Source organism: Lithobates pipiens, unplaced genomic scaffold (assembly GCF_037356315.1).
Source record: "Lithobates pipiens isolate NorthernLeopardFrog02 unplaced genomic scaffold, aLitPip1_a1.2 Scaffold_18, whole genome shotgun sequence".
Taxonomy (NCBI): Eukaryota; Metazoa; Chordata; class Amphibia; order Anura; family Ranidae; genus Lithobates; species Lithobates pipiens.
Window position 1 is genome coordinate 559927538 of NW_027507758.1, and position 24081 is coordinate 559951618.

At 43.2% G+C, this 24081-nt stretch overlaps 1 protein-coding gene across 1 annotated transcript in view; it reads right to left on the minus strand.

Moving 5' to 3' along the window:
• MMUT (methylmalonyl-CoA mutase) overlaps window positions 1–24081 on the minus strand; it is a 134164-nt gene that overhangs the window by 85136 nt on the left and 24947 nt on the right. Inside the window, exon 8 of the mRNA XM_077488958.1 lies at window positions 19831–19946. Within this exon, the coding sequence (XP_077345084.1) occupies window positions 19831–19946 (116 nt within the window). The remainder of the gene's footprint in view (window positions 1–19830; window positions 19947–24081) is intronic.

The following is a 24081-nucleotide window of genomic DNA, read 5'->3' on the forward strand; positions in this document are numbered from 1 at the left end:
GAGACTTTTTATGGATATCTTTGAGAAATGGTTTTCTTCTTGCCACTCTTCCATAAAGGCCAGATTTGTGCAGTGTGCGACTGATTGTTGTCCTATGGACAGACTCTCCCACCTCAGCTGTAGTTCTCTGCAGTTCATCCAGAGTGATCATGGGCCTCTTGGCTGCATCTCTGATCAGTCTTCTCCTTGTCTGAGCTGAAAGTTTAGAGGGACCGCCAGGTCTTGGTAGATTTGCAGTGGTCTGATACTCCTTCCATTTCAAAATGAAACTTCTCCACAACAGTATTACGGACCTGCCTGGTGTGTTCCTTGGTCCTCATGATGCTCTCTGCGCTTTCAACAGAACCCTGAGACTATCACAGAGCAGGTGCATTTATACAGAGACTTGATTACACACAGGAGGATTCTATTTATCACCATCAGTCATTTAGGACAACATTGGATGATTCAGAGATCCTCGCTGAACTTCTGGAGTGAGTTTGCTGCACTGAAAGTAAAGGGGCTGAATAATTTTGCACACACCACTTTTCAGTTTTTTATTTGCTAAAAAAGTTTACAATATCCAATAGATTTCGTTCCACTTCACAATTGTGTCCCACTTGTTGGTGATTCTTCACAAAAAATTTTAATTTTATATCTTTATGTTTGAAGCCTGAAATGTGGCAAAAGGTTGAAAAGTTCAAGGGGGCCGAATACTTTCGCAAGGCACTGTGTATACACATACATATACATATTTTACACACAGTATCTCACAAAAATGAGGGCAGCCTTCACATTTTTGTAAATATTTTATTCTATCTTTTCGTGGCACAACACTGAAGAAATGACATGTTACTACGTGGTAAAGTAGTGAGTGTACAGCTTGTATAACAGTGTAAATTTGCTGTCCCCTCAAAATAACAACACACAGCCATTAATGTCTAAACCACTGGCAACAAAAGTGAGTACACCCCTAAGTGAAAATGTCCAAATTGGGCCCAAAGTGTCAATATTTTGTGTGGCCACCATTATTTTCCAGCACTGCCTTAACCCTCTTGGGAATGGAGATCACCAGAGCTTCACAGGTTGCCATTGGAGTTCTCTTCCACTTCTCCATGATGACATCACAGAGCTGGTGGATGTTAGAGACCTTGCGCTCCTCCACCTTCCATTTGAGGATGCCCCACAGATGTTCAATAGGGTGTAGGTCTGGAGACATGCTTGGCCAGTCCATCAACTTTACCCTCAGCTTCTTTAGCAAGGCCGTGGTCGTCTTGGAGGTGTGTTTGGGGACATTATGTTGGAATACTGCCCTGTAGCCCAGTCTCCAAAGGGAGGGGATCATGCTCTGCTTCAGTATGTCACAGTACATGTTGGCATTCAAGGTTCCCTCAATGAACTGTAGCTCCCCAGTTCCGTCAGCACTCATGCAGCACCCAAACCAGCACACTCAAAACCACCTTGCTTGACTGTAGGCCAGACACATTTGTCTTTGTACTCCTTACCTGGTTGCCGCCACACACACTTGACACCATCTGAACCAAATACATTTGTCTTGGTCTCATCAGACCACAGGACATGGTTCTAGTAATCCATTTCCTTAGTCTACTTGTCTTCAGCAAACTGCGGGCTTTCTTGTGCATCATCTTTATAAAAGGCTTCCTTCTGGGACAACAGCCATGCAGACCAATTTGATGCAGTGTACAGGGTATGATCTCAGCACTGACAGGCTGACCCCCCCACCCCTTCACCCTCTGCAGCAATACTGGCAGCACTCATACGTCTATTTCCCAAAGACAACCTCTGGATGTGACGCTGAGCAAACGCACTCAACTATTTTGTTCAACCATGGCGAGGCCTGTTCGGAGTGGAACCTGCCTTGTTAAACTGCTGTATGGTCTTGGCCACCATGCTGCAGCTCAGTTTCAGGGTCTTGGCAATTTTCTTGTAGCCTAGGCCATCTTTATGTAGAGCAACAATTATTTTTTTCAGATTCACAGAGAGTTATTTTCCCATGAGGTGCCATGTTGAACTTCCAGTGACCAGTATGAGAGAGTGAGAGCGATAACACTAAATTTAACACCTGCTCCCCATTCACACCTGAAACTTTGCAACACTTACAAGCCACATGACACCGGGGAGTAAAAATGGCTCATTGGGCTCAGTTTGGACATTGTCACTTAGGGGTGTACTCACTTTTGTTGCCAGTGGTTTAGACATTAATGGCTGTGTGTTGAGTTATTTTGAGGGGACGGCAAATTTACACTGTTATACAAGCTGTACAATCAGTACTTTACATTGGAGCAAAGTGTCATTTTTTCAGTGTTGTCACATGAAAAGATATAATAAAATATTTATAAAAAAATGTGAGGGGTGCACTCATTTTTGTGAGATACTGTGTGTGTATTTATTTTTACACACACACACACACACACACACACACACACACACACACACACACACACACACACACATTACCAAAAGTATTGGGATGGCTGCCACTACACGAACATGAACTTTAATGGCATGCCAGTCTTTGTTTGTAGGGTTCAATATTGAGTTGGCCCACCCTTTGCCACTATATATCAGCTTCAACTATTCTGGGAAAGCTGCCCATAAGGTTTAGGAGTGTGTTTATGGGTATGTAGTGCAGTGATGGCGAACCTTGGCACCCCAGATGTTTTGGAACTATATTGCCCATGATTCTCAATTACACTGCAGAGTAAGGATGAGCTCAGGAGTGTTCGCATACTCCACGTGCAGAGCCCGCCAGGAAGTCGGCGCAGCGCTAATCACAGGCAGTGAGACATTGTCCGAGCTCTGCAGCCGCGCATCGGGGCAATGTCTCCCTGCCTGTGATTAGCGATGCACGACTTCCTGGCGGGCTCTGCACGTGGAGTATGCGAACACACCTGAGCTCATCCTTACTGCAGAGTGCATGAGCATCATGGGAAATGTAGTTCCAAAACATCTGGGGTGCCAAGGTTCACCAACACGGGTCTATACAAATGTTTGACCATTCTTCCAGAAGCGCATTTTTGAGGTCAGGCACTGATGTGGATGAGAAAGCCTAGCTCGCAGTCTCCGGTCCAATTCATCCCAAAGGTGTTCTATGGGGTTGAGGTCAGGACTCAGTGCAAGCCAGTCAAGTTCCTCCACCCCAAACTCGCTCATTCATGTCTTTATGGAACTTGCTTTGTGCACTGGTCCAAACCATTTGGTGGAGGGAATTATGGTGTGGGGATGGCCCCTTCCTGTTCCAACATGACAGTGCACAAAGCAAGGTCCATAAAGACATGGAGGAAATTACCTGGGCTGCACTGAGTCCTGACCTCAACCCGATAGAACATTTTGAGATGAATTCGAGGGAAGACTGCGAGCCAGGCCTTCTCATCCAAAAACAGGGAGTGACCTTACAAATGCGCTTCCGAAAGAATAGTCAAACATTTCCATAGACACTTCTAAACCTTGTGGACAGCCTTTCCAGAAGAGTTGAAGCTAAGAGGGTGGGCCACTCAATATTAAACTCTATGGACTAAGACTGGGATGCCATTAGTTCATGTGCGTGTAAAGGCAGGTGTCCCAATACTTTTGAGTGTGTGTTTTATTTATATATATATATATATATATATATATATATATATATATATATATATATATATATATATATATATATATATACACACATATACATATATATATATATATACATATATATATATATATATATATATATATATATATACACACACACATATACACATATATATATATATATATATATATATATATATATATATATATATATATATATATACACACACACATACATACACACATATATATATATATATATATACACACACACACACACACACACACACACACACACATATATACATATATACACACACACACATACAGTGTACCATTGTTAGATTAGAGCAGGCCAACCCTCCCATTTTACAGAATGGTTAAAAAAAAAGTTAGGCTTCATTCACCTGGGCACTTACACTTGTAGTCTGTAAATGGGCTATTAAATAGGGATGAGTGGCTGTGTTTGTGCAGCTGTTGCATTCACAAAGACAAAAATGGGCTACTTGCATGCAGTATTACTGGCTCTAGATGCTTAAAGATATGGCCCATTCATAGAATACGGATTTAGTCGCCCAAGTGAATAAGGTCTGCCTAATCATTGAAGTATATAAGCAGATGGATGAAGACAGTTGCTAAAATACATATAGCGATGGCCTAGAAAAGGCTGATTCTTGCTTTCTCTTTTTTAACTTTACTTTTGTTCGAATATTTTAAAGCAGAACTCCAGACATAAACACCAAAACTCCTGGAAAAAAAAATATGGAGAGAGGGAAAGGGGCGACAGAAAGAAAAAGAAAGGGAAAGGGAAAGAGTCTTGTCAATATTGCTATCGCACACGTTCCTGTGGGTGCTGTAGAGGTTACCAGTTGTGTCCTGGAAACATCAAGCAAGTAAACATATTTTCCAGCACACCATGGATTAACACTTCCGTCCAAAGTAATACAAAAGCAGGAAAAAGAAATGAGATGACTATAACGCTTTTGTATCACTCTTCTCTGTTTTTCTCGCTTTTCCCAGCCTGGCTCCTTCACGCTTGCACTATCTTCTGCACTGTTGGTTACCTGATTTGGTGCCGGTCCGCACGTCATGGATTTCCGTACCAACAGAGATCCTGCAGATAGGTGTCCTCCTGTCACCCTGTTGCCAAGAGCGGCGTGCATACGTGGCACATCATGATTGGCGCCTGGAGCTCCCATATAGCAAACCGCTGGGTCCTAGTGGCTACGTGTTTGTGATCGGGCGCATCTGGTCGATGTGCCGGATTACATGTACACTGACGCTTCACATGTGGGTAGTATCCTGCAATATTAGAGATTGATTACCCCAGGTTACTTTAAGTTGTTTTGCTGCCTGTTTCTGGCAGGATTCTGACGTCAGATTGACATCACAGGGTGGGGGGTGGTACCATTCTTTTCAATTTTTGCATGTTCTGATTGGTGAATAATGTATATATAGTCTGCTCCGACACTGTTGTGCTTTATCACATGCCTGACGAAGGGCCCTGTGTGGCTCTGAAACGTTGCACTTCTCTCCGTTATGTGATCTCGCTCAATAAAAAGGAACCTTCGGACGCAAGTGTTGATCCTTGGTGTGCTATTTACTAGAAAGATAGAGAGCGCAAAAGGGAAAGAGAAGAAAGCATAGCTACAGCACATCTCACGGTTGACTTCCTTTTTTTTTTTTAAGCTTTACTCGAAAGCCACAAAACTAAAATATATTTATCTTTATGTACTGCAGCATGTCACAATGCAGTGTAATGTGTAGCAACATGCTGAGCTGTATAAAAGACGAAGCACGTTCTCCTTTTTTCAACACACACACACCCCAATGCAGCGCACTGCCATGTACTGAACCAATAGGATTATTGGGACTGCACTGAGCAAGGCATATGGTATGAATGAGCCCTTAGGGACATTAAAATTGTGACAGGAGAAAACTAATGTGAAGGATATATTGGCAGAAACTCTCCCCACCAGTGAATTAGAATTAAAATGATTGTAAAGGATCGTTTTTTTTTTGTTTTGTTTTTAAATAACAAACATGTCATACTTCCCTTCACTGTGCAGCTCGTTTTGCACAGAGTGGCCCCGGTCCTCCTCTTCTGGGGTCCCTCGGTGGCTCTCACGGCTCCTCCCCCTAAAAGATAACTCCCTAGGAGAAGCACTTTCCAGAGGAGGTTACCTTGCCGACATGCTCCCAAGTCCAGCATTTGTGTCCATAGACACGAATGCCAGACTCGGCCCCACCCCCACCCCCCATTATTGGATTTGATTGAGAGCAGCAGGAGCCAATGGCTGCGCTGCTATCAACCTATCCAATCACGTGCTGGGACCCAGTGGAGAGAGGGACAGCATGTCTCCACCTAGAAAATGGAGGGGCTTAGGTAAGTAAAACGGTAAGTAAAACGGGGAGGGGAGTGAGGCTGTGACTGCCAGGTGTTTTTTCACCTTAATGCATTAAAGTTGTTGTAAACCCTTACAGACCACTTTTTGCTACAGGTAAGCCTATAATAAGGTTTACCTGTAGCTACCCGGAATATATCCTAAACCTCCACGTTTTACAAGATATTCCCCGTTCCCTGCATGTGCCAATGTCATCAGGACATATGCACTGAAGAAACGGCACGTATGTGCCGTTGCTTCAGTGAGTGTGCCATTATTGCCGGGTCCCACGCGCATTCACAGGAGTGACATCATCGCGGCTCCAGCCAATCACAGCCCCGGAGCCGTGATACCCAGAAGTAACCCCCAGGAGTGATGTTGCCGGCCGGTGCCGTGTATGGGCACCACAGCGAGGGCTTCGATCTCAGGCAAGTATTACATAATGAGCTAGTATGCTATGCATACTAGCTCATTATGCCTTTGTCTTGCAGGTGTTCGTTTTTTTTTTTTTTTTCAAAGTGGGTTTACAACCACTTTATTCAGGATAAACAAGACAGTCAATAACAGCCCCCTGTTATGTGGTTACTTATTATGGACAATCAGCCTTTATTGAATATGACGGAATGGCAGAACTTTCCTCTTCCTTCAGATTCCATTTGAATCATGGCATTTCAGTCGCCTTACAATTATTACATAAAATGACAGCTTTGAAGGGTTGGCGGAGGTTATATTAAACGCTTTTGAAACAGCAATTTTCTAGCGATGAAAGAAAACTATAATTGCTTCCTAACATTGCAATCATGTTCCACTCAACCTCTGTTATGATTACCAAAACCACTGGGCATTGGACAGCTTTAGAACTGTGCCAACTGTTTTTACTCTAAGAAGGTAAATGATCAAGTCCTGCAGGGCAGCAATCTATTTCTCGCCTCAAATCAGAAGGAGAACAGGAACCCAAGGCAAGGTGTTACACATTTCCTCCCAACATTTATCTAGTACAGATAAATCCATATGATTACCGGTACGTATGGTTCTCATATTAGGTATAATACCTCAAAGCTGCAGGCTTGTAGATCACAATTGGAAACATAATTCCCTAATCATGTAGCTGAATGATAAAGAGCAGGACGGTATACCAATGTCATAATGATATCAGAAGCTGCACAATTGTTTTTAAATTCATAACCGAAACCAGCTATTATGTGTATGGGGTGCTAAAAGGCACGTGAAGGATTTTCATTTTTGTACATTGCAACACACATGGGCATAAAATGAATGCATAGCTTTAAACCTAAACACCATGCAGATAAAAAATGCAGCTCTGTATTCATTATTTAAAGCTGAACACTGGCAGCACTGCACAGATTAACTTTTTATTCTAGGGGAGATATACTTACCTGATCCGCCAATCCTCCAAAGAGCTCCAGTGGTCTTGAAAATAGACTGTCCCTGACGTGAGCACCCTCCGTAGACCAATAACAGTCAATCGTTAGACCATTGGGGAGGGGGGGCCCTGTTTGTCCGGTGGATCAGGCGAGTATAAACCTTCTGGTCACCCCTAGAAAAAACAAGCAGTTGACCCCTGCAGTGCGGGCACAGCCTCACTGCATGGGGGGAAAAAAATTGCCCGGAGGTGTGCTTTAATTATTATTGCAAGGCCTGGTTATTTTAAAGCTTAGAACATTTAAAAAAAAAAAAAAAAAAAAAAAAAACATGGTATACTTACCTGCTGTGTGCAATGGTTTTGCACAGAGCAGCCCCAAACATCCTCTTTCCCAACACTCCAGGCTTCTCCTTTTCTCTCTGTGACTCCATAACAAGCCACTTGCAGACTCGCTTCCAAGCAGCACTCTGTGCGTCCATTGACGCACACAGTGTGGCTTGGCTCTGCCCCCGCTCCCTCCTCATGGTATTTGATTGCCAATGGCTCCTGCTGCTGCCTGAGTCCTTGTGAGAAGAGGAGAGGGTAGAGAAGACCTGAAGCTGGAACAACGCTGGATTGTTGACAAGAGAGAGCAGACAGAGAGATAAGCACATCAGTCCACTGCTTCTCCTTTCACTGTCTAGTCGCAGGCTGGGGGAGGGAGAAGACCTAGTGTGTTAGTGAACTGCAGCAGAGAAAAATCAGGTCTTCTGTGCTTTCAGATGGGATTGTGCTGTGTGGCAGCTCTGTGTAAATCTCAGAAATGGATGGACTGAAATACAAATCCTTTGCAACGTATAACAGTTCCCCTATACTTATTTTCTGTGTATTGACAATATGCAGCCCTGCCGCCAGCATCCTAGCAACTGATGACACTATGCATCCCTGCTGCCAGCATCCTAGCAACCGATGACACTATGCATCCCTGCTGCCAGCATCCTAGCAACCGATGACACTATGCATCCCTGCCGCCACATCCTAGCAACCGATGACACTATGCAGCCCTACCTCCAGCATCCTAGCAATCGATGACACTATGCAGCCCTGCCGCCAGTATCCTAGGAACCAATGACACTATGCACCCCTGCCGCCAGCATCCTAGGAACCGATGACACTATGCAGCCCTGCCGCCAGCATCCTAGCACCCAATGCAAGGTGGGTGTAAAAAATGATTGCTGGGAGGTGGCATCTACCCCTGCATGTGCCACAAATAGTGTACACAGAATAAAAAACTGCCAAGAGCAAGAGGATGATATCTTTTGGGAAAAACTTTGCCGGTCTCTTCTGCTCAAAAAAAAAAATAAAAAAAACTGCAACCTAAACATTTTTTGACACAGAGCCATGGTTTGGCCCCCCTCTTTCCTGATTGGCCAACTTTGATTGACAGCAGTGGTAGCCAATGGTGCTGCTGCTGTGTCACAGCCAATCAGGATGGAGAGTCCTGGACAGCTGAGACACTTGTACACATCACTGGATAAAGAGTGTGTTCAGGTAAGTATTAGGGAGACTGCTGTACATAGAAGTTTTTTTATCTTAATGGGAGGAAAGGGACACACCCCCTTCACACAGCACACAGGAATAGAGCTGAGGCTGTCATTCTGCTGGAGGTCCCTCCCCTGTCACCATTTTTCCCTTGGTGTCCAGAAAACCTGTCATAAGTGATTAATGCTGATAGCAGAGGAACAAAGCAGTAGACAGGAATGACACTGTGGGGTTGATTTACTAAAGGCAAAGGTAGTTGTATCAAAGCTTCATAAATGAGGTAAAGTTTCACTTTGCAAAGAATACCCACTCACATGCAAGGAAACTTAAAAAATAAATAAATAACTATTTTTTGCTTGCATATGTTTGGATGATGGAAGTCATCATAGCTTCTGCTCATTTACTAAGCTCTGAAGCAACTGCTAGGTGCACAGTAGGTCCATACGCTGTCATAAATGGTTCCGGAAAGAGAGAGGGACCACCATAGCGTAATACGTTCAAACAATATATAAAATGTATTCTTAAGGAATACACTTACAAAAGTAGATCGATAAAAAGCAGTTAAAACGAATGATGCTGGCCGGCATATACACGGAGCCTGTCCTCCTATTCGGATGGCGTGGTGACGTCACTAAATGCCTTCCTCCAGACGCGTTTCGTCATCAACCGGACGTTTTCAATGGGGAACCACAGTATATTTGCTTTTAGGAAATCAAACCCTTAGTGCTCTTAATTGAGTACACAATATAGAGGGATAAGCTTTGTTCATATTTCAAGTCTGAGGTTTACAAACACTTTAACCGGTTCCCAACCAGCGCACGCCGATGTATGTTGGCAGAATGGCACGGGCAGGCAAATTGGCGTACCTGTATGTCCCTTTAAATTTGCTGCCCTGCCATTCTGCCAACATACATCGGCATGTGCTGGTCGGGACCCCCGTGAGTCCGGTCGCGGGTCCCGCGGACTCGATCGCTGGGGGCATACCCGCGATTGTCTCACGGGGCGGCTGAACGAGGAAATGCCGTTGTAAACAGCATCTCCCCGTTCTGCCTAGCAACTAGTGATGCTGATCTCTGCTCCATATAATCAGTCTTCACTAAATTAAAGCCCAGCCCCCAACAGTTAGTAACACACCCCTAGGAACACTTAACCCCTACACTGCCACCCACTGGTTAACCCCTACACTGCCAGTGTCATTTACACAGGAATCACTGCATTTATATAGAAGTGATTGCTGTATAAATGACAATGGTCCCAAAAATGTGTCACAAACGTCCGATGTGTCCGCCATAATGTCGCAGTCACAATAAAAATATTAAAAAATAAAAATAAAAAAAATCAATGGCTGATCGCCGCCATTACTAGTAAAAAATAAAAATAAAAAATAATAAAAATGCCATAAAACTATCCCCTATTTTGTAAATGCTATAACTTTTGCACAAACCAATCACATGCGATTTTTTTTACCAAAAATAAGTAGAATAGTACGTATCGGCCTAAATTGAGGGGAAAAAATGATTTTTTTTATATATTTTTGGGGGATATTTATTATAACAAAAAGTAAAAAATAATGCGTTTTTTTTTCAAAATTGTCGCTCTATTTTTGTTTATAGCGCAAAAAATTAAAACCGCAAGGGTGATCAAATACCACCAAAACAAAGCTCTATTTGTGGGAAAAAAAGGACGTCAATTTTGTTTGGGAGCCAGGTCGCATGACCGCGCAAATGTCAGTTAAAGCGACGCAGTGCCGAATCGCAAAAAGTGGTCTGGTCTTTGACCAGCAAAATGGTCCGGGGCTGAAGTGGTTAAAAGTGAAGTTCCGCCTAAAAAAAATTAAAAATAAAAGTCAGCAGCTACAATTGCTGCAGCTGCTAACTTTTAAAATAAGGACACCTACCTGTCCAGGGCGCCCGCGATGTCGGCACCCGAAGTCGATCTGTACCTCGGCTCCCGAGTGGAGGCACCGGCATTGCTAGTAAAGGACTCAGGAAGTGAAGCCTTGCAGCTTCACAGTCTGGTTCCCTACTGCACGTGCGCGAGTCGTGCTGCGCATTCTGACTGGTCCCTGTTGTCTTCTGGGACCTGTGGGGGGGGGGGGGGGGGATCCGGACAGTGGAAGTTCCATTTTTTGAGTGGAACCATGCTTTAAGGTAAACCTGTCTCAACAGAAACCTCTCCTGCTGCTTTTTGAAAAATCCCTCAGCAGTCATCAGGGTTGCAACTCTGACATGATTAGGCAAAGCTCTGCTGATCCAACAAGATGGCTTCCTCAACATGGACACAGAAGAAGGCACGGAATGTTGGTTATAGGGAAAGATTAGCTGCAGGAAGACCACAGGCAATACTGGTGACCAGTCCTTTGCCTTCTCTCTGCCCTCCTCCCTCCCATAGTGCAAGCCCTCTCTATTGATCATTATAGGGAAAAGATTCAAATGGCTCTATAAACACTGTCTGAAGAATAGTCTAATTTAATTCTGTAACATCAGATGACCTTCATGGAGAAATTAAATTACCAACAAATCTGAACAATCAAATGATTTGTATTCATTCAATCTGCTTATCCAGATTGCTTGTCACAACATGATTTCCACATTCATTCCAGAGTTTATTTTCCAAAAGGCCACGACCATCCACAATGTTCAAGCAGGTCTGATTCTTCAGCTGACATTTAGAAGGTCTTTGATGGTCATTCATGCAGCATAAACATGCCGATACTTGAATAATCCACCCCCCACCCCCACCCCCACCGTATTCACATAAATCCATCAAAGGTCTATGGACATCTAACAGTGAATCTCCACCCAATCATTTTAGATTTGTAAATCCAAAAACCGGGGGATGCTTAGATGGCCTTGTAGAAAAGCCACCCTCCTCCCCACCTCCCACTATTAAGTAATGAGCTATGGTAAACTGGGAGCTAAGGAGGCCTGTGGCTATCCAGCTATGACGAGACTACAGGTCCCAGCATTCCCATCTGCTGGAGAGCCACAGCAAGAATAGGCATGACCCAATGCAATGCACTTCCTACAACCAGAACAATGAAAACAAGAATACATTGCCATTTTCTCTCAGCATACACCATAGGTATGTGAGCGGGGAGAGCAGCTGTGTATTATGCAAAGTCTACATTAATAAAAGAGGATTTAGAGTTATTGCTTTGCAGGTTACGATGTAATAAATGAAGTATTAAAGCTGTTCTATAAATACCTATGAAGTATACAAACTATAAATAACAATAAGAACACACAAGCAGCCCGTCAGACTGATTAAACCATCTATCTTGGCCTGTTGCAGTAAATTAAAATGTTTTTTCTTCCTTTTTCAAATGGATGTTTTAGATACATTTTCAATTAAAACACTTATTTTTAGAAATGCACATGAAATACAGAGTGCCCCCATGGCACACAGCTCGCAATGCAACTCTCGGCTCTCTAATCAAAGAAGAAAGCCAAGCACTATCTGTATGTTTGGTCAGATTAGGCGACTCGTCTGATTTTGTAACGGAAGTGACATTCCAGCACCGCCATCGTGCTACACCCTGCACTCGTCCACAGTAAGGATACAGTGAGAAGGCGGCAAGCGGACATCTTGTTACACCCAATGGAGTCTTGCATTTCACACCTTTTTTTTTTTACCAGTAAACTGCATGTACATAGTAAAATTCAATATTATTAAATCTGTCAGACTGTTGATTTTTCAAAGCAGTAAAGGACAGATTAGCAGACCCTCTGAGATCAGCAGGCTTGCCGCTACTTTTAAAATTCAACATCTAAACCAGGGGGTCTTCAAACTTTTCAAACAAAGGGCCAGTTTATTGTCCTTCAGACTTTAGGAGGGCCGGATTGTGGCCGGGGGGGGGGGGGGTAGAAAAAGTCCCAAGGCCAGCATTAGTGAGAATAAATATGGCCTCAAGGTTGGTGGTCAGTAGGAGTAGTAGTAGTAGCCCTATTAGTAGAAGGTAGTATCCCATAATTGATATCAGTGGAAGAAATAGTGGCCCCTTTTTAGTGTCAGCGGGAAGAATAGTGCCTCATATCAGTGGGAAGAACAGTGCCCCAAGGGCCAGATAAAAGATAGCAAAGGGCCACATTTGGCCCTTGGGTTGCAGTTTGGAGACCCCTGATCTAAACAGTCAGACGGATTTTTCAATATTGTATTTCACTATATAAACTGAGTTTACTGTTAAAAATAAGTGTGAAATGCATGACTCCGGTGGGTGTAACAAGATGTCCAGTTGCTGCCTTCTTACTGTATCCTTACTATGGACAAGTGTTGGGTGTACAAAGATGGAACATCACTTTCATTACCAAAATCTGATGGATTGCCTAAGCTGACGGAACATCCAGCACTGCCACCTAGGGGGCAGAGGGAGAATGCTCAGCTCTAAGTGACAGTTTGGAGCTTATATATGGCTCCTCACTCCCACAAGTGAAGAGAATGGTGGGGAAGCCAATAGGATACAGTTATAGACAGAAGTGGGGACCTGCATTAATGTGTATGTATAGCCAAAAGCCTTTGTTTTAGATTAAAAGTAGTATAGAAGGTTTTTTTCCTGTCTGTGTCCTGTTAATGAAACTTTCCTTAAACTTCCTGCCCAGGAAAAGCAAGATGCAGCAAGAAGAAATCTCTAAAAAGTGAAGGGAATTTATATCTTGGTGGTCACAGAAACTGGCGTTACCGTTTACCAATTAGGACACCTCTTTTGTGGAGGGGGAAAAATAAAATAAAAAATAGAAAAAAAAACAAAACACACATATAGCATATATAAATTTCAATACGACTTGTGTAGCAATTTGATGTTATTAAAAATGACCTTTGCTTTTCAATCTGCAGCTCTGTAATTTTCTGTAAAATGCAATATGGCTACCTGGAGGTGTTCTGTACACAGATGGTGTATAGAACGCCCCCCAGATATGTCATTTCCTGCAGAGTGATTGGCTCACTGATTTCCCCAGAAGTTAGATTTGGGCAACAAAAATAAAATTTTTGGTGAGATACTTCCAAAGGAAAATCATGTCTATATGGACGCAGACTCTGTTAATTTCATCATTAGAACCCTGCAAGTGCAGCAGCGGATTGACGATTATAAAACCAATCCCATTAAATTTACTTTCCACATGGAAACAGCTATTTCTTCAGAATAACAAAAAAAAAGTAGCAATCTTCACCAAGTTTGTTAAAATCCATGCAATGTATAAGGATCCCCCAGAGGGGAATGTTGTCTTCCCCCCCCCCCCCAAACAAAAGTGGAGTTACTCGATCTATACCTCTTGCTCTTGTGACAGGTGTGGGAAGAACGGGGTCCCGATTCCCCTATATAGATCTTTTTTTTTTTTTTTTTTTTAATGTGGTAGCAAAGTCCATTCTGCCACTTTTACCTACAGGTAAGCTTAACTGTAGGTACAATGAACATCTTCTAAATCTGCACCATTCCAATGACTAGCAGCCAGTGACTTTACCGACACATGCGAGCTGAGCTCTCAACATATGGCATACTCAAGTATGCCATCCATTAAGACTGCTGTGCTAGGATTGTGACATCATTCTCGGCATGGCCATTAAAAAAACCCACAGCCTGCAGACCCGGAGGAAAACCGTGTGAAGATGGAAGCCCTGTCAGTGGTGATGGCACACCGCTGGAGGGCTTTACAAGTTGATATTCCATAATGTGCTAGTATGCGATGCATACTAGCACATTATGACATTACATTGCAAGAGGACCAGAAGGTTTTTTTTTTTTTTCCAAATTTAGACCGGAAACAGTAAACAAGGACGCACCGGACCCACTGCTGTGAGCTGCTCCGCACAACAGTGTGAACCCAGCCTGAGTTATCACTAGAGGGATCACCAGCAGAAGGAAGGAGGTCCTGAACCCCCTATATAGATCCTTAGTTATTACTAGAGAAGGGGTGTCCAAAAATTTTTCAAAAAGGGCCAGATTTGATGAAGTGAATATGCGTGAGGGCCGACCATTTTGCCTTACATTCTTTAAACCACTAAAATGCAGTCTAAGTTTGTTTATCCGAGCACTAATACACTGCCAAACAAGAATTCTCTTGCCTTTATGGCTGTGTGTGGTGTAGAGATGAGCTCGGGTGTGTTATTAGGATATACCGTATCTATCGACTTATAACACACACCTTCACTTTAAAAAGGAAGTTTCAGGAAAAAAATCTTACATTTTAAATAAAGAACTGTGAAGCAAAATAAGGGTCAGTGCCCATCAATGCAGCTTAATCAGTGCCCATCTGCAGGCCCACCATTTACATGAATGCAGCCCCACCATTGGCATGAATGCAGACTTCCCAGTGACATAAACTCAGCACTCCTATTGACATGAATGCAGACTCACCATTGCCTCAGTGCAGCCTAATTCATGCTAATCTGCAGCCTTGGAGGAGACAGGGAGGGGGGAGAGACGAGCACCAACAGACATACAGGAGAAACTCCTGTTTTCTCTGCGACCTCTTTAATAGAGTCCCGCCTCCCATGATGGCCAGAACAGTCGTCCAATGGCAGCACAGGAGACTGGATTTCCTTTTACAGAGGCTGCCGTGTAAACAGGAAATTCTCCTGTATGTACGGCACTCGTCCTGCCCCCTCCCCGTCCCCTCCAAGGCAGCCAGCATATACATCTTTTGTGGCCCCCGGTGCTCGGGGATTCCTTGGTGGGGCCACAAAAGATATCCATGTCAAAATTACCAGGCGGTCTGTCTGGAACCGGAACACGGACCAGACTTTGGGCATGCCTGCACTGGAGGGATCAACACCAAGAGGAAGGAGGTCCCGATTCCTCTATATACTTCTTTATATCACTAGAGGGGTTACCAAAAGGGGGTAGGAGGTGCTGATTCCTCTACAAAAATGTAATTTATATCATCAGAGGGGATATCAGCAAGGAGGTAGGATGTCCTGATTTTTCTATATAGATCCTTAGTTTAGTTTAAGCAGGGGTTGAGACCAAACATAGACTTGGACTGAATCTGAAAGCAGGCTGTCGCTACCACCAAATCGGCACCCAATCAACTGAGGCCAGGGCATTCCTCACCTTGAAACCCTAACAAAAGGGAGAAGGAATGCTCACAACATTATTGAGCTTATATGGCCACATATTCACAACTAACCAGTGTTTTCAATATGAAGTCAATAGCAAGAACATGGGGGACATGACCTCAAGCTAGTAGGGAGGGGAGTTCAACTAACCTTAACGTACTATCTTACAGAAAGAGAAATTGATGTTTGGAACAGACTTCCAGCAGACGTAAAATGTCAGTAAATAGTAGGTGAATTTAACCACTGCCTCGCACAGATATACTGCGGCAGAAGGTACCTGTGCATTGCCCTTTAAGAGGCAGCATGCGCGAGGCAAGCTCTGCGAGTCGGGTCGCGGGTCCCGCGGACTCTATGTCCGCAGTGATACCCGTGATCGTCGAACGGAGAGGAAGACTGGAGAGATGCTGATGTAAACAAGCATCTCCCCTTTCTGCCTAGTGACAGTGTCACCGATCACCGGGAGCAGAGATCAGTGACGTGGCACGCCCCACCCCACCCCAGTTAGAAACACTCCCCACTGCACACTTAACCCCACCCCTACACTGCCTCCTAGTGGTTAACCCCTTTACTGCCAGTGTTATTTACACAGAAATCAGTGCATTTGTATAGCATCCATTGCTGTATAAATGACAATGGTCCCAAAAATGTGTCAAAAATGTCCGATATGTCCACCATAATGTCGAAGTCACGGTAAAAAAAATAAAAAAAAAATAAAAAATCACTGATCGCCGCCGTTACTAATAAAAAAAAAAAAAAAATGATTAATAAAAATTCCATAAAACTATCCCTTATTTTGTAGACACTATAACTTTTTTTACCAAAAATATGTAGAAGAATACCTATTGGCCTACCCCGAGGAGAATTTATTTATTTTTTTTATATATTTTTGGGGGGATATTTATTATTATAGCAAAATGTAAAAAATAATGCTTTTTTTTCTCAAAAATTGGCAGTCTGTTTATAGCGTAAAAAATAAAAACCAAAGAGGTGATCAAATACCACCAAAAGAAAGCTCTATTTGTGAAAAAAAAAAAAAAAAAAAAAAGACGTCAAATTTTGTTTGGGAACCACGTTGCATGACCGCGCAATTGTCAATTAAAACGACGCAGTGCCGAATCACAAAAAGTGCTCTGGTCTTTGGCCAGCAAAATGGTCCGGGACTTAAGTGGTTAAAGAAGATTGGGACAAAATATAGGTCTATCCTCAGACAAATATATAAAAAAAGATAAATAATGAAAAAAGGGGGCAGTTTTGGTTGGTTAATGTTTTTTTTCTGCTGTTGCTTCTCTAACGCTATGTTTCTATGCAACTCTAAGGGACGGTTCACACCTGAATCGCACAGGAATGCAGTGTTTCTGTGTGTTCCCATTTGATGTGATTTTGCAGCCCATTCATTCATTCATGCAGCCCATTCACTTATCCCTCAGCACCATATGAACTTGCATTGGCCTTGACGATGTCAGAAACCTAGACAGCTGGCACATAGTGGAGAAGTTGCTGCAGGTGTTGTGCCAAAATGACCAACCTGGCAGAATGTGCAATCCACGTCAGAAGTCAGCTGCATTGCCAAACTGCGTTTAAAGTTTAGGACCCATTTAAGGTGATCCTGGTGACATTATCTTATCATGATTGCATTCAGTTTCAGCCGATGGTCATTTCAGCACCCAATTTAATATACAGCCGTATATTATATGAGTATTTCATTGGATACTGCACATGCGCAACGCGTCATACATTCCTTCAGTGGCCGACGTCAGTGCACAGAGGAATTTGCCCCCAAAATGCACGACCGACTACTGCGCATGAGCACGGCAAAACTGAAACACGCACTTATGAAATTCTGTACCAAGATGGGCTTGGCAAGACCTTCCACTCAACCTCATCACACCTACAGTAAGCATGCAGCCAGCGGACATTTTGCTACACCAAACCCTGTTTTGAATTAGCAAACTAATTATAGCAATCAAGTGAGCTTATGTACTTAACTTTATATAATATATGTACACACACACACACACACACACACACACACAGCAATACAGCTGATTTCACGTCACAGGAAGTGGCGCAGGTTGCACATTCTGCCAGGTTGCTCATTTTGTCAGAATACAGGAACTGGTATAGCAGCACAGAGCAACAGGTAAGTCAATCTACTTTTCCATGCCCTCTAGACCTAAACGAGCAGTCAATCCTTGCAGTGCGTTTCTTGAATTTTTTTTTTCTTTTAAAGCTAAAAACACACACACCTGTTGCTTTGCCCTACCCTTTGCATGGTTCATTTCAAAGTAGATAAAAATTTATGGAAGGAGAATGTGCTACCCTCCTTCAATGGGGATGAGGTTTCCCCAAGAGGGAACATTGGTACTAGGCCTAGAACAGCCATTCTCAACCAGGGTTCCGTGGAACCCTGGGGTTCCTTCAGAGGTTGCTAGGGGTTCCTTGAGCTGTGGCTGATGAACCACCCATTTGATGATGCCTACTGAGTTCAAGGTTCAGCACCACTTAGCAAAGCCAGCAGCACGACACCAAATATCTTTTTAGCTGTCTTTAAGGGTGGCTTTCTAAACACCACTTTAAGGGAGACATTCTTCCTATGACCACTAATATAAGGAGCATTGTTCTTATTAAGCCCTGATGATTTGGTTTTAGTAAGGGTTCCTCGAGACATGAAAATTATTTTTGGGGTTCCTCTATGGTTAAAAGGTTGAGAAAGCCTGGCCTAGAATACCAGGGGATTCAATATAAGGGTATCATGAGGGTCTTAGCAGGAGTTAGCATGGAGGGAGTAGTTAATTTGCATCAGATATACCTTCCATGCATTCTTGAGCAACATTAGTGGAGATAAAGTCAAGCCATATTTTCCACACTTTGTCAAATTTAGCAATACACCTAGTGATATGTGGCTTTATATAACGGAATTGCAGAGTTGACCAGGGCTTTCCAAGAGTTCAGAGAGGGGGACGAGCCCAATTGTTTCCATGTTAGCAATATTGCTTTACAGGCATAAAAGAGCAAAAGTCCTATGAGGGTCTTGGTTGCTATGCGGTGCACCAGATATAACCTGCGGGATTGAGATTGTTAACAGCGAGGCTATAAACTGCATTACCTCCTTCCAGAAACAGTGCATTTTGGGACAAGACCACAACATATTACAAAAACCTGCCTCTAGATTACCACATTTCCAACATCTAGGATAGGCCCCAGGATCAATTTTATTCAAGCGTTGCGGTGTTAAATATACCCATTGTAGAATCCAAAACTGAATTAAGCGGTCCTTTACCGGCACTAATTGAAGAAAAGGGTATTCACACATATGCTCCCAATCCTCTGTATCTAGCTCATGAAAGTCCACCCTCCAATGCATTTTGATCTTAAAACTCTCCAAGCTAAATGATGGTAGTAGTGCCTTATATATGGTGAATAGCAGTTTTACCAGCTCGTCATTCCGGAGTAGGGATTCTAGAGTTGAGTGAAGGATTAATAATGGTCGAGACCCAAATTGGGAAGAGAAGGCGTGTCTGAGCTGCAGATGACATAGAAATAATAAATTGGGTAATTCATAATTCTCTTAGAGAGTATTAAAGGGAAGGATAGCCCCGTCATTACATATATGGTCAAGTACCTTGCTCCTTGTTGCCCATATGCTTGGTTCAGGGATAGTATGGAATTCTACAAGGAGCCGGTTGAGCCATAGGGGGGTGTCCGGGGACCATTTATTTGGTTCTGCTTTATGTTTACATATTTGCGATTGCCACACCTTTATTACTGATTTTATAGTGTGTGTGAGAGTCACGGGTGTCCAGAGACCCCTGTAATTTCAATTTTTTTTTTTAAACATTTTAGCCATATCATGCCTTTTTGTTATTAGGCTGGAGTTTTAGTTCTGTTACCCGCTATTGCTCCCTTTTCACATACCTTTTTGAGCTTCTCAATTTGCAGGTTGCGGACAGACGTGTTATCGATAGCCAGGACCTCCACAGACTCTTCCTTTTCCAGTTGGTATTTATTCACCCCAACAATGACCTCAGAAGCTGCCAAATTTAAGAACATATTTAATGAACAGTGAGAAAAGGCCTGTATTAGAGAGACACCACTCTGGATGAAGGAGAACAGAGAGCACATTTGGACAGCAACATTGACATTCTAGGGCAGGGGTGCCCAACCTTTTGAAGAGTGAGGGCCACTTAAGCGACTTGGTAACCGGTCGTGGGCCACAATGAGAGAGCAGGCGGATGACAGGTCCGTGCAAATTGGACACGGACACAGCCCACTCTACGGGTCCTCCGATCTGCCGAGACGGAAGAGGATTGATCCCCTTCGTTTTTTTTTTTTTTTTTTTTGCGAAATCAGATTGGAGATAGGCGGGTGTAAAAGGCCACAAATCTGTTTACATCTGCTGTTTCATAGAGGTGAATGGAGGGTTCGATTTAGTTGGACCGATTGTGTGAAAGGGGCCTTTCACACTAATGCAGCGCAGTGCACCTGTGTCTTTCCTGTGGGTTAGCTACACTTTTTCATAGACTTCTATTATATCCTGCAGGTGTGGTGCACTTTCTGAAAGCTCACCAAACCCGCAGATAATAACAGAAGTCTATGACTCAGTGCAGGTAACCTGAAGGTGCACTGCACCTGCAGATCAGTTTAAAAGCAGCCCAGTAACCACTGCGCAAATATGCCCATATATACACTTCCATTAAAGCGGGAGTCCACCGGGACTCCGCGTTTTTTTTTTTTTTTTTTTTTTAAAGCCAGCAGCTACAAATACTGCAGCTGCTGACTTTTAAAATAGTGACACTTACCTGTCCAGCGCGCCCGCGATGTCGGCACCCGAACCCGATCTCTAGATCGACACTAGAGTGCTGCCGCCGCCATCTTGGGTATGGGAATCAGGAAATGGAGCCTTTCGGCTTCATTTCCCGGTTCCCTACTGCGCATGCGCGAGCCGCGCTGCGCAATGAGGACGGTCCCCGCTGCCTCTGGGATCTGTGCGTTTCCCAGCAGGCAGCGGGGCACTTGCGGGAAGGGGCGGGCACTTGCGGAAAGGGGCGTAAGTTACGCCCCTTTCCGCAGAGAGCTATCCCGGAAGTGGGTGCAGTTACCTGGATTATCCAGGTAACTGCACCCCCCTCCCCCCTGAAAGGTGCCGATTGTGGCACCGGAGGGGGGGAGGGTTCCGATGAGCGGAAGGTCCACTTTAGGGTGGACCTCCGCTTTAAGGTATCGCCTGCTGTTGCCGTCCCTGGCAGAGTGCATTTGGTATCACTCCGCCTGTGGCAAGAGATGGCGCTATACAGGAAGCATTAGTTTATACAGCTCTGCTCCACAGCTGCTTGCTTTACCGGCTTCATTAACAACACAGATGCTCTGGGATGGTGGGTGTGCAACCCATGATCTGGGCTTGTCAATCTGCCATCTGCATCCCCGGGCCACTGGTTGGGCACCCCTATTCTAGGGGATTTTAACTCCAGCTAATACTTTAAAATCAGTTACAGCAAAAAAATAAAAAAATACATTTTAGGATAGAGGTTTTATATACAGTAGGGGGAGAAAAAATATTTGATCCCCTGCAGATTTAGTAAGTTTGCCCACTTACAAAGAAATGAAGGGTCTAGAATTGTTATCATAGGTGTATTTTAAATGATAGAGATAGAATAATCAACCAAAAAAAAAAAAAAAAGAAAGAGATGCAAATGTTATAAACTGAGTTGCAGTTCAGTAAGTAAAAGAAGAAGTATTTGATCCTTTACCATCCAACAATAATTCTGGCTCCCACAGACTGGCTACAATATGTGCTCATGTGGTACACAGATTAGTCCTGTCAATTTAAGAAGGTGCTCCTAATGACAATGCGTTATGTGTATAAAAGACACCTGTCCACAGAATCTTTCTTCCATTTAAACTTTACCATAATGGAAAAGACCAAAGAGCTGTCAAAGGACATCTGGGACAAGATTGTAGACCTGCACAAAGCTGGAATGGGCTGCAAGACCATCAGCAAGAAGCTTAGTGAGAAGAAGACAACTGTTGGAGCGATTATTTGCAAATGGAAGAAATACTAAACCATCAACAGCCCTCGATCTGGAGCTCCATGTAAGCTTTTCCCCATGGGGGGGGGGGATGATCATGAGAAAAATGAGGGATCAGCCCAAAACTACAGGAGGAGGAGTTTGTGAAAGATCTCAAGGCAGTTGGGACAACAGTCACCAAACAAACCATTTGGTAACACAATACGCCACCATGGAATGAAATCCTGCAGCACCCATGAGGTCCCTGTCCTCAAGAAGACACATGTACAGCCCTGTCTGAAGTTTGCCAATGAACATCAAAATGATTCCTAGAAGGATTGGGAGAAAGTGCTGTGGTCAGATGAGACCAAAACTGTTTGGCAATAACTCGACTCGCCGTGTTTGGAGTAAGAAAAATGCTATGACCCTAAGAACACCATCCCTACAGTCAACCATGTAGGTGGAAACAGTATGTTTTGGGTCTGTTTCTCTGCTAAAAGGTACAGGCCAACGTTGCCGCATTGAGGGGCCAATGGATGGATGGGGTCATATATTGTAAAATCTTGGATGAGAACCTTCTTCCCTCAGCCAGAATACTGAAGATGGGTCACGGATGGGTCTTCCACAATCCCCCAGAACATTCCACCAAGGCAACAAAGTAGTGGCTCAAGAAGAGGTACATTAAGGTCATGGAGTGGCCTAGTCAGTCTCTAGACCTTAATCCTATAGAAAATTTATGGATGGTGCTGAAACTTCAAGTTGCCAAGTGGCAGCCAAGAAACCTTAAGGATTTAGAGAATCTAAAGAAGAGTGGTTCGAAATCCCTCCTGAGATGTGTGCAAACCTGATCACCAACTGCAATAAATGTCTTACCTCTGTGCTTCCCAACAAGGGTTTCTCCCCCAGGTACTAAGTCATGTTTTGCTTGGGGATCAAATACTTAATTTTACTCGCTGAACTGTAACTCAATTTATAACATTTGTTTCATGTGTTTTTTCTGGATTTTTGGTTGATATTCTGTCTCTATCATTTAAAATATACCTATGATAAAAAATCTTTGTAAGTGGAAAAAACGTTAACAAAATCTGCAGGGGATAAAATAATTATTTTTCCCACTGAAAAAAAGAAGCAAAGTAGTGTCCGGATGGCCGCACTCAAATGATCCACTTTATCAAAAATCTCAATACAATCATACAATAGTATAAGGCAGAAAACAGACACAGTAGGGGACTGAAAAGGTTTTCAGTCCCCCACTGTGTTTTCTGCCATACACTATTGTATCACTGTATTGAGATCTTCAATAAAATGGATCACTTTGGAGTGCAGCCGTCCGGACACTTCCTCACTTCTTATTTATATAAAACCATTATCCCAAAAAAAAAAAAAAAAAGAAGAAGAAGGTGGTTTGCTGTAACTGCAAGCTGCTTCCGCACCCAAATGAAAGGTGTCTGTGGAGTGCTTAGAGTGAGCTCATCTGCGGCTGTGTACCTTTTGCTTCCCTTTTACATAAATAAAATCAGATAATTGTAAGCCCCCCTGTCAGTGGTAAATGGTTTGTCTCACCCCTGTAACTGCAAGAGTGCTTGTTCTGTTGAGAAACAGACTTATTAGCTAGTTCACCAGATGAAACTAGAAGAAATGAAACTAATACAGCCATTACATCTAAGAATTGGTAAGCTGCAATAAGCTGCAATATAATAAATATTTGCTTTGGACTTTAACCAGCCCAGCTAAACACAAAATAGCAAAAAAACAAAAAAACAGATGCTAAAATAGGTAAAAAAAATGCTTTTCAAAATGTTTTCCACGTGCAGATGATACGTAATAATTCTATTCCATACCATTGTGTTACAAAAGGGCACACACTGATGCAAGTGGACTGAAAATGAAGCCAATAAACAAAGGCCATCAATGCTATTTATACTGCAGAACAATTTCAGGATAATATTGATATTTTTTCAGTAAAAGACATAACAGAAGGTGGATAATGTACAAGTGTCCCTTATAGATTACAGGTACAGCACAGGGATATGCACAAGTATCACCCAATAGAACATGTTTCGCAAGGATAAAAACCTACGACAATACTGCCATCTACTGGGCAATTCCCTAATATAAAGTAAGTTTCTGTGCTTGTTCATGGCTCATAGTGGAGGACTGA